The 12,225-nt window shown below is 27.4% G+C and overlaps 1 protein-coding gene across 1 annotated transcript; it reads left to right on the forward strand.

The window, feature by feature from the left end:
• The first annotated feature begins 144 nt into the window (after positions 1-144).
• Positions 145-2,018, forward strand: LOC103493755 (CBL-interacting serine/threonine-protein kinase 5-like). The gene has a single exon (XM_008454636.3). The coding sequence runs from the start codon at positions 587-589 to the stop codon at positions 1,916-1,918; it is 1,332 nt and encodes a 443-aa protein (XP_008452858.1). The 5' UTR covers positions 145-586; the 3' UTR covers positions 1,919-2,018.
• Positions 2,019-12,225: the final 10,207 nt, after the last annotated feature.

The following is a 12,225-nucleotide window of genomic DNA, read 5'->3' on the forward strand; positions in this document are numbered from 1 at the left end:
ATTCCTAATATTCATTCTTGTATACATAAACGATGATATTATTCATTATTAAGAGAATTTTTAAATACGTTATTTAAAATTTTTAATATTCATGAGTGTTTAGACCAATTCAGTCGTTACTAAGTTTAAGTCATGCGTCCGCGGCTACGTCTAAACAATTTAGAAAGGGACTGAGGGGAGAGTGAGCAAATTGGGGGGTGCGAATGGGAGCTTTGCATATTTTTTTGACGTTTATGAGTGGGTCTTCTCTTCTCCGCCACATATAAAACCCATTGTAACGGATCCTTTCCGTGTGCTCCTGAAAAGCGCCAGAAATCGCGGCGCTCATAGTTTTCAACTTTTTCTTTCTTCTTTTTTATTTTTATTTTCAGTCAACTATCTCTCCCGTTCTCCAGCTTTGATTCTTATAATTTCACTCACTATCTCTGAATCTTGCGGATGGAATCCGTCGGAATCACCATCTACGCTGTCCTTTCATGGATTCCGTCGCGAATGTAAGTGAATTTCTTAGCTAACTTTTGAATTGGCCTCGCTGCTTCGTCTAAAGTTGCGTGTGTGTGTGTGTGTTTGTGGATTCTCTGTTTTAATGGAGGAGAGGAATGTTCTGTTTGGTAAATATGAGATTGGGAGGTTGCTTGGGAAGGGGACTTTTGCTAAGGTTTATTATGGAAAAGAATTGGAGTCTGGTGAAAGTGTTGCGATTAAGGTTTTGAATAAGGATCAGGTTAAGAAGGAAGGGATGATGGAGCAGATCAAGCGTGAGATCTCCGTTATGCGTCTTGTTCGTCATCCGAACATCGTTGAGTTGAAGGAAGTAATGGCGACGAAGACGAAGATCTTCTTCGTTATGGATTATGTTCGTGGTGGTGAGCTTTTTGCTAAAGTCGCTAGAGGAAAACTCAAAGAAGACGTGGCTCGGAAGTATTTCCAGCAGTTAATCAGCGCAGTCGATTACTGTCATAGTCGTGGAGTCTCTCACCGCGATTTGAAGCCGGAGAATCTTTTGCTGGATGAGAACGAAGATCTCAAGATCTCCGACTTTGGACTCTCCGCTTTACCGGAACAGCTTCGGAACGATGGTCTTCTCCACACGCAGTGCGGTACTCCGGCCTACGTCGCACCGGAAGTACTAAGAAGAAAGGGATACGATGGAGCAAAAGCCGATATCTGGTCTTGTGGTGTGATTTTGTATGTTTTGTTAGCAGGATTCCTTCCATTTCAGGATGAGAACATCATGACTATGTATAAGAAGGTTTTCAAAGCCGAATTTGAATGTCCGCCATGGTTCTCGGCTGAATCGAAGCGTTTGATTTCAAAAATCCTCGTCGTAGATCCAGGCAGACGAATCACAATCGGAGCAATCACGCGAGTTCCTTGGTTCCGAAAAGATTTCTCGAGATCGCTCTCGTTCACGATGAAAGAAATAATCGCAACGAAAACAGAGGATTCCGATTCCGAAAGTCCAAAACTATCGACGCCAAAATTCTTCAATGCGTTCGAATTAATATCGTCGATGTCGTCTGGATTTGATCTCTCGAGTTTATTCGAGAACAAAAGGAAGACAGGATCCATGTTCACATCGAGATGCTCGGTATCAACGATCATAGAAAAGATCGAGACGGTGGCGAAGAGACTAAGCTTCAAGGTATCGGAAGCGAAAGATTTCAAGCTCCGACTGCAAGGTCCATCGGAAGGGAGAAAAGGAAAGCTGTCTGTGACGGCGGAGGTGTTCGAAATAGCACCGGAAGTCGCCATAGTAGAATTCTCAAAGTCGTCCGGCGATACTCTGGAATATTCGAAGTTTTGTGAGGAAGACGTTCGGCCGGCTCTGAAAGACATCGTTTGGACGTGGCAAGGTGATTGTGTCCCTAACACTGACGGACGTCACGGCCAATTTAACGGCGATGAATTTTTGTGATTAAACGGTGACGATAGCCTTTTAAAATTGGCTTTGTGTTTTAAGTTTTAATTTAACTGCCTTTTGTTTTAAAACATAAAATTGCCTTTTGGAGGGAAAATTGCATTTTTGCTGCGAGTTTTTCTTTTTATTTTTTTATTTGTAAATAATAACTTTAACGAAATATCTTTTTTAAGAAACAGTTTTCTTTTTTCCTAATAAGTATTAATTATTATTACCACTTTATTTATTTAGTGCAACAGAAAAACGAAAATAAAAATCACTTTGTAATTTACAAAACTAAGATAGCTAGGCTGGCTGGATTCAATAATCAATATCGCTATTTTAATTCAATATATTTTTATAAACAAAGAAGATTTAAATTATAATCAAATTCATATTCCAAATAATAATTTCAAAATAATATGTTGAATATTTTAAATAAAAATATAAAATTGGTGGACAAATGGGGCCTAAAGGCCCAAATCCTCTCTCGCGATTGACAACGAGAGGATGATAATTAAATGTTATAGCAATTTGATTTGGTTCAACAATATCATACTTTAAATTTTTTATACAGTATGATAAATTATAAGACATTAGTTCTTTTGAGATATATAAGATACGAGTTTTATGTATAAAAGAGATAATTGGGAGAAATTTTTATGTCCATCATATGGTCACATTTTGAACATTTTGAAGATTCATTTTGATGACAAATTTGTCTTTTAAGCACAACTACTAAGGTTTTCCAATTAATTATCATGTTCTCTCTCACGCTCTTCTTACGTTTCTTTGTCTCACTTTACTCTCTCATATTTTCCATCCATCCAAATTCTCTCACTCACACTCACAAATGTCATAAATAAGATTTATACTTTTTTTTAACCTTTTTAATGATTAATGGTGACATTTTTAAATTTTATAATAACTTTAATGATTTTTGTATTTGATTATAGTTAATAATAAAATTTGAAACGTTCAAAAATAACTTCTTAAATCTCTCTTACAATGTGTATGTTTGTGTGTATATATATAAACTCAACTTCTACGTTTTTTCCTACAACTTTTTGCTCTCTTTTTAATGTATTTTGCTTCCTCTTTAGTTTATTCATGAAGTTCTTAGATTTAAAAGATTACATCAAATAAACCCCTCTCTCTCTCTCTCTCTCTCTCTCTCTCTTTGTCTTTCAAATTTTCTATCATCTATTCATATATTTTATACTCTAATCTATTCCATCATATTTTCAAAATTTACTATTTTGGTTCTCTAAATCATTATATTTTCAAATTTTACGATTTTGGTTCTCTAAATCTTAACTATTTTCCCTCGAGGATTGGATCTTAGCTTAACTGATTTGGAAGAGTTTTGAGGATCAAAAGCAAATAATTACTCCCCATTTATATTTGGAAGAAATCAACAATTTGTGGATATATGAACAAAGTAGCAAGTAAAAGAGGAGGAGGAGGAAGAGAGAGAGAGAGAGAGAGAGAGAGAGAGAGAGAGAGAGAGAGAGAGAGAGAAAGAAGAAGAAAGTAACACAATACAATTATTTGGTCAGTTTTATTAGTTATTTTATTTTATTTTATTTTACTTTAATGTTGTCACTTATCAATTCTTATAAAATTTAATTTTCAATAGAAAAAACACTCCATTTTAATTTACTTACCCTTTTAAATGTTTTTTTACTCAACGTAGGATGAACCCCACGATGCTAATTGCTAGAGACGTCTTTAGTTTTATTCATTAACAATTTCAACGACAATGAATAAAAATAAAGAAGATTGAATCATGAAAAGAAGAAAAAAATTGAACCATGAAAGAAGATGGCTAAATGGATAATTTGTGTGGTTGTGCTAGAAAATGTGTAGGTAATATCACGTGACAATAGGGAAAAAAGAGTGGATATATAATAAAAAAAATAAACAACATTTCATTAATGTCTAATTATAAAAAAAAAATTAAAGGTTAAACAAATGATTAATTTACAGTAATAATTTATTTAAACTTTGAATTAAGAAAATCTATTAATCAGTGAACATGATGGACTTGGATTTCATTGTCGGCCCAAATTGAATTCATTTAAGTCGGCTCATTTTCACTGCCGGGCTTAGCAGCCCAAAACTAGGTTTGAAATGGGGAGCAACCTTAAAATCGAGTATATATGTTCTCTCTTTTAATAATAATAGATAAACCAAAATGCAAACTTATTTATATATTTCGTGTATAGTAAGTGCTCAACCTACTTGTCATTTTTATTTGAACAAATTATGTGTATTTTTATGGATGATTTTGGACCAAAGAGTATACCATAAAAGCCAAAAAGACAACAAAAATTGGACCAAAAGCGACACCGATGACCAAAATGGGCTTAGATAAGAGTCTAAGGTCAACTATAACAAAATTTCGATGGGACATACCCATACCTAAAGAATTGTCTTATACCCAAAATGAAACAAAAGGAAATATCTTCGATGGCGGCCTTGGTAGAGACTAATCCTATAAAAATGCCAAAATGGCCATACTCTCTAGATGTTCCAAGTTTCCAACCACGTGAGTTAAATGGTTACTCTGACTCAACCTTGCAACTTATAGGAAAGGACCTCGACTTGCTACATAGGCTCTCTATTTGCTATACGAATTTTTGACTTAAGTAATAAGATCTACGAGGTAAGCACCACACCGACCATGCATATAAATTACAAATTCTATTTGTTACATGTCATATTCTTCTTTGAGTTACAAATTTACCGTTATTATTACACGTGACATGTGAGTATCAAGTGTTTTTCTTGTCTGAAATTTAACATCTAACATGTTTTAAAAAAATAAATTAAAAAGCTCAATTAAGTACAAACAAAGATGTTAGGTGTAGAAAAGTAATTTTTAACACTTATCTAAAAATATGCTTGAGGTCTATTGCTACAAAATTGAAAGTTTCAAAATCTAACTAATTAAAAAATTCAATTAAATATAATAGCAACTTTTGAAAAAAAGAATATAGAAAAATAGTCCAAAGTAAAACGTTTGATAAATTATTAAATTTTATTCTATGAAACGTAAATAGTTTGTCAATTTTCTTATTTAAAAAAAAAAAGAATTAAATACGAGATTTCAACTCAATCGTTCATAACACAGTTTCCTCTAACCAATATAGTTATAACTTGTAATGTCATATGAAACTTACACCATGACATTATATTCACTCTAAACATGTTTTAATCACTCAAATTTAATTATTTATAATTTTAATACAATTTTCTTCTTATGAATGATTAAAAATATTTATATTTAGAGTAATTTTGAAAATAACAAAATTAGTTTTAATAATATATTTGAAAAAATAAATTAAAATCTAAACAATTGGAATATTTGAAAATTTGGAACTTGGGAATGGATATTGACATTATGAATTTGAACGTTAGATAAATTTATCATTGGTCATTTGATCATATAATTATTGTTTTTTTGTAAATATAAATAACTATAGAGTAGACTTAAACTATATATATATATATATATATATATATATATATATATATTTTATTCAAACATATAATCTTATAAGTGATTTTAAAATTAAATATATAAATTTAATAAAGTTTACGAAAGCAACAACATTTTCTTCTTTCTCTCCTCATCTTTTTTTTTTTTTTAAGATAGAAAATAAGTAACATTCTTTTATTTATTGCATGCCAGCACATTAATATTTTTTTACCATACAAATTTGATATAATTTTAGCATATGATTCCTTTTTTAGAAAACATCACTAAACGTAAATATTAAACGGATGATTTACGTAGAAGGTTTGATCTTTGATCTCTAAATTTAGTGGTTTGGTAGTACAATCGAATAATGTAAGTTGAGTTATATTCTTATTGGTCCATTTTTCTGTATAGTTAAAATGTTTACAATATTTATGTCATTTTGTTGTTTATATATGTTTTTGCCTTTTATAATTTATAGCTCACATGTCGCTAAAAACGTCGAGATGTTTAGGAATGAATCTAGGTCTTTTGTTTCGCATTTTTTACTTAACTTTTATCTTGAATAAGATCAGTATGGTTTTTTAGGCTTCAAATTTGGCATAGGATATTACAATTATAATCAATACTTTTATTTATTACACCAAGAATTATCGATAAATTTTTTTAAAGCTACGATCTACATGTTTGTTTTTTTTTTTTTTTAAATTCTTGTACTATTTTGCTATATTTTGTACGTAAGTATATATTTATTTTAATAAAAACATATATGGTTTTTGAAAAAAGAAAAAGTGAATTATATTGTGAATTTTCATCAGAATTCCTATACGTATATAAATAATTACAATCGTAATGTTGACAACATCAAATTGAACTCGATAATTTTCTTCTGTTTTTTTACAACCACAAGAATAGATGACATATATTCAATCTCTGAACAGAAGTATCGAGTATTGTTGACTTAGGCTTTACTTTATTATTATATTTAACTTTGTTGCCACCAAAATATTTTCTAATTTTATTTATGTTTTCTATTATTAAGTGATAAAATAAACAAATAAAATGGCATGAATGGCCCCAAACCAAGCTTTTGAAAAAAGTAGATCTAGAACTGAATTTGTCACTGTTTTTCTAAACTATAAAAAGGGGAAAAAACATTCTAAAGTACTTAAGAGTTTAGAATATATGCAAACACATTATTCTCTAAAAAAGACAATTTTTTGATTTTTAAAATCTAAAATACATATATTTTACGATTACGAGCACAATGTCGACATAAAATATGCGTTATCAACTTCACTCTTTTAGGAATGAACTCTCGATCTATGTTTGATTTAGATCTAATTTAATATTTCAATTTTGAAGTTGATCACAAAAACGGGTTAATCTATTATTTACATGAGTAATTAAAACCGATAGCAATTTCAGAAAAAATAATCAACTGTATAATTGATTTTCAAATAATTTATAAATACAGTAAAATTTTATCATTGATAGACTAAATAGACCAATATTTACAATATAATTTAGAAGTGATAGAGATTTTGACCGATTTTGTTATATTTACGATTTTTAAATTTTTTTTACTATATATGTCAATATATACTTTGAATCTAATTTTAAGTTAATATTTGCAATTGTTTCATTCTAAATCAAAGATCGATCCAAAAGCTTAACCAATCAACCTCAACGCCTCCCCTCACTTATGGGCTCAATATAAAAAAAAAAAAAAAAATTTAAAGAAGAGCTAACAAGTTAAAATCAATTTTAACTAGAGAGGACATAACATTACAGGACTTAAACACGTACAAGACCTTCCTGGATTACGAACAACCTGCTTTGATACTATTCTAAATCATGGATCGATAAAAAAAAACTTGAATTCGTTGATAAAGGTGGATAAATATAATATTATAATCACTCAATAGATATAAAAAGGAAAAAGAAGAAAAGAAAAAGAAAAGAAGGAAAAGAAAGAAAGAAAAGAAAAGAGAGAAAGTAGATGGAGAAACTGAATTTTATCACAGTTGTCTAAAACTAAATTCAAAAGTATTAGAATTTAGAATATATGCAATCACAAATTTTCTAAATGAGAAAATATTTATTTTATATATTGAATCAAACAAAAAGAAAAGAAAAAAATGAATTAAATATCAAATCCAGGTTTTATTATTTAATATCTAAATACAATTTTTTTCTTTTTAAGAAAAGAAAAAAAGAAAAGCAATAGCATATGATTCTAATTCAGAAGAAAAATAAAAATGTAAGAAATGAAAAAACAAAAGTGATAAGATAGAATCGAAAAGAATATGAACTAAATATCAAATCGTCATTCTTACTAAGTTTGACTAAATATATATATATATATATAATGAGAATACATAAATTAATTTAGTATAAATAATGTGTATATATATATATCTAAATTTTTAAATAATTTTTTTCTTCAAATTATAGAAATTTTGTTTAAGAAACTTTTATTTATTTATTTATTTCAGAACGATAGAGATGAGAGATCGAACATTCAATCTTAGAGCAGAGTGCAAGTTAATTATCGTGGATTAGCTAAAGCTCATTTTGGTTTCGAGTTTTTTTTTAGTTTATTTTTTTATATATCTATAAAAGATTCACGTATAAAAATCGATTGTTACTGTTTTTATTTTTTAATATTTATAAATATTCATATCGGGTGTTTTTCTTCTTTCTTTTGGAGTTCATATGTGAAAATAAAAATTTGAACATCTAACTTCTAGTTAAGAATACTGACTTTAACCCAATTGATTAGCAAATGAAAATGGCCAAATCGACAAATTCGCTTTTATACTTTTGATCAATCTTATAGAACAATCATCGAATCTCTCGACATTTGCACTCCATTTAATAATCATCTTGTTTAATTTTTGGTTTTTTAACTTTTGGAAAACTAAGGTTTTTATTTTCACGGGTCTAGTTATCTATTTTATTGATTATGAAAATATTTTTAGAATTAAAGCGATGTTCTTTGAGTTAAATTTAGTTTTAAATTATTTTTCAAGAATCCAATTTCTTTTAACTTAATTTCAATAACTAACTAAGAGATCGTGAGTTCAATCAATTATAGCTATATACATAGGAATTCATTTCTTACAAATTTCCTTGAAATGTTGTAATATTGGATGGATTATCTTGTGAGATTAGTCGAGATGCAGATAAGAATCAATGTTATTTTGATATATAGATCACTAAAAAATATGAGAAAATGAGATAATTATTGACAACAGTTAGGTAATTAATTTCAATGGTCATGGTTGACGTTGATTATTGTCAACCATATACAAAACAATTCAAGCAAAATTCAATTGGTTAAGATATTTAGTTTCTTCTCCTCGTAGAACAAACCTTAATTCATATTTATTGATATTTTCGTTATTTTTTTACGTTTAGTGAGTTATTAAAATTAGGGCGAAAAAATAAAAAATACATATTTTAGTTTTCTTGACGTTTAAAAAATACAAATAAAAATCAACATTATTCTTAACATTTTTTTTACATTAGTTAAATGTTAACTACATTTGACATGTAGGAACGTCAAGTAATAACTAACACAAAATAGTTTGAAAATGTCCGTAAAATCTCTGCTTTTTTAATAAGTTACTCTACACATTTTCTTTAAAATGGTCATTATTTGACGAGTAAAATAGATTTTGTAGTAGTGATTTTAATTAAAAATTTAAAATAACAAATACATTTTTTTAATTTAAAAAATGCATATGACAAACACTCTTGTAAACAAATAACCTAACCCTAAATTTGATTTTGTATAAAGAAAATCTTTTTTAAAAAAGTACAATCAACACATCTTTTAAAATCCCTTAATCCATCTTTAATCCAAAATTCTAAACTTTTTCAAAACTTGGGAAGGGAATAAAAATTAAATATATAAAAAGAAAAATTAGAAAAATATATATAGGGACCTCGTCGACAACTGGACTCGAGCATAATTTTATTGAATAAACGGAAAACTAAGAATCAAATCGTTATCAAACTATACTTTAGTCGTCAAGAAAATCTTGTAAGATCATTTTAATATATTCCATCTTTCAAAAGAAGTAAAGACGTTGTAAACATTTTAACCTCTAGGTTAAGATTAGTATCAATGTTACGAATTTTGAAATATAATATATACACACACCTCTAAAGTTACTTTTACATTTCTTGTCTTTGTCCCCCGAATGTGTTACTATTAGACGAAACGATTATTATTTTTCTTTTTTATTATAAAGTTTTAAGATATGCTTGAACATAAAATAATTAGGAAACATTATTTATACTTATATAGTATGAAAAAGCATTATTTCAATTTGACATTATTAAAGTTTCTTAAGTAATTAAATTCAGCCCTTCTTCTTAAGACTATTTTGTGTAATTAAAAGGAAAAAACAAACAATTTGGTGTTAGGAGAAAAAGGAACAGTCTTGTGGAAAAAGAATCATTTCTGTCACATTATCAAAAATTAATTAATTTAGGTTATTATTTATTTACTAAACACATTAATTATTTATAATTACCTTATACTCACGTGATTAATTTAATTACGTTTTCTTAATTATGTTTTTCTTTGAATTAATCAACTTTTAATTACAAGTTGAATTAACATTGAACATAATTTAAAAAAAAAAAAATACTGTGTAGAATGTAAATGATCTTCACATGATTAAGAGTGAAATTATAAATTTCAAATGTAGGATTAACATCTTAAAAATGTTGAATTTATATAACATATAGTAATATTTTCTTTTGTTATCATTGAAGTTAATATTAAGAAAGTATATAATATATGATTCAAACATATAACTTAATGAATAATATACTATCTATGATTTTAGTAGTCGACGACTCAATCTTGTCAAACTTTTAGTTGAATATATAACGAAATCGAATGAAACAATTAAGTACGTACATATATATATATATATAGAACGTGTGCAGCTTTTATTGAGCTATTAATTAAGTTTATAATGAAAAAATCTATATTTGTTATTAAAAAAAATTCAAAATTTGAGAGTGGAGATTTAAATCTTTATCGGAGAAATAGTAGATTGATGTCTTAACCTACTAATTAATATATACTTCGGTCATCTTTTTTAAGTTAACACTCATAAATATTTGTCATTGGCTAAAATCATAAACTTAAAGATATATTACAACGGTTAAATTTCTTTTGGCTAAATATAAACATTACAAGTTGAACTATATTGATCATGTTCTTGATCAAAATTGTTAGCTTAAATATAACTAAACTAAATAAAAAAAAAAAAAAACATTCAACCAAAAGTCAAAGTTCAAATTTCTTCCATCTTGAACTTAACAAGTAAAAGCTTATTGTTAGCTCACATGCAAATATATATATATATATATATATATTTGTATTTTATGCTTACATTATCCTTTTTGAAACCATAATTAAAATTCGTGCAATGTAGAAAGTTATTCCTTTTTACCTATAGAAGAATTAACTTTTCTAGCTTTTCTTTAGAAATAAATAAATAAAAGTTTAGACATGACAAAAAGTAGTGTAGAAAGTAAAGGGACCAATTTTTTTTTCTTTTTAAAATTTAAATATATCTTTTAATTTCTGAAGTAATACGCCATTACTATTATAATCCATATATATATAACAAGTGATAACGAAATAGTAGAACGTATAATTTTTTTCTACTTTTTTTTAGAGAATTATTATAATCATAAAACTATTAAAAATATTTACAAAATATAACAAAATTTCAGATATGTCTAAATCATTAGTGTCCATCAGCAATAGATAATATGAAGATTTGTTATGTTTTTGTGAATATTTTGATTTGTTTTGTCATGCTATTATTTAAAAACGTACCTTTTTTTTAGTCTATAATATTTCGATAGATTTAATGGTATAATTCTTATATTTTGATGAAATTTAAAAAGTGAAGACTATTTTGCATGAACTTATCTTTTGAAAAGAAAGAAAGAAAAAGAAGAGAAAAAAAGGGACCAATTAATGACATCAAAATATGTGGTCCAATGCTAACCACAAACCAACATATAATAAAGCCTCTATATGTATAGTTTAATTTTAAGAATATTAATTAAGATTTGAAGTGAAAACAAAATTACAATTTTACCCCTATCTCCTCATTGATCCTACACTAAAAAATTTTCTTCAAGGCTTAAACTTTAGGGGCTTTTAGAATAATAGTTTATATGGTTTAAATCAAAGTAAATGTGTCACACATGAGATATAACATTTTACTAAGAATAACCTATACATGTATTAGAGTATATATACTTGATATATCAATAATGTATTTTATCAATGTATTAATAAAAAAAAAACACCATATAGTAATTGTAGAGAAAAAAAATACCGTAATTAATTTTAGATTATACTTAAATGGTCTAAACTTTGATGATTGTGTCCATATCTTGTCATTGAACTTTTACTATAGTTTAATGAGTCGTTTAACTTTTAATTACTTGACATTTATATATAGTAATGATTTTTTTTTATGTATATGATGATTGCGGAGATGATGGATCAAATCTCTTATTTCTAAGAAAGAAGATCAAGTCAATTATTGGGAAACTACGCTAACTTTTTGACATATATAATGAAACTGACTTCAATTTTTTGTCTAGATGATTTTTTTTTTTTTAAATATCAAATAGGTCAGGACCTATAACATACAAAATCTAAAACTCATTGATTCAATCGACACAAAATTGTAAGTTTAAAGACTCGCTTTTATAAAAGAAAAAATTCAACCACTTTCAAAGTTTAAGATTATAAATTTAAAAGTTTAGAGAACTTGTTAAACTCCTTTAA

This window comes from Cucumis melo, chromosome 7 (assembly GCF_025177605.1).
Source record: "Cucumis melo cultivar AY chromosome 7, USDA_Cmelo_AY_1.0, whole genome shotgun sequence".
In the NCBI taxonomy this organism is placed as follows: domain Eukaryota; kingdom Viridiplantae; phylum Streptophyta; class Magnoliopsida; order Cucurbitales; family Cucurbitaceae; genus Cucumis; species Cucumis melo.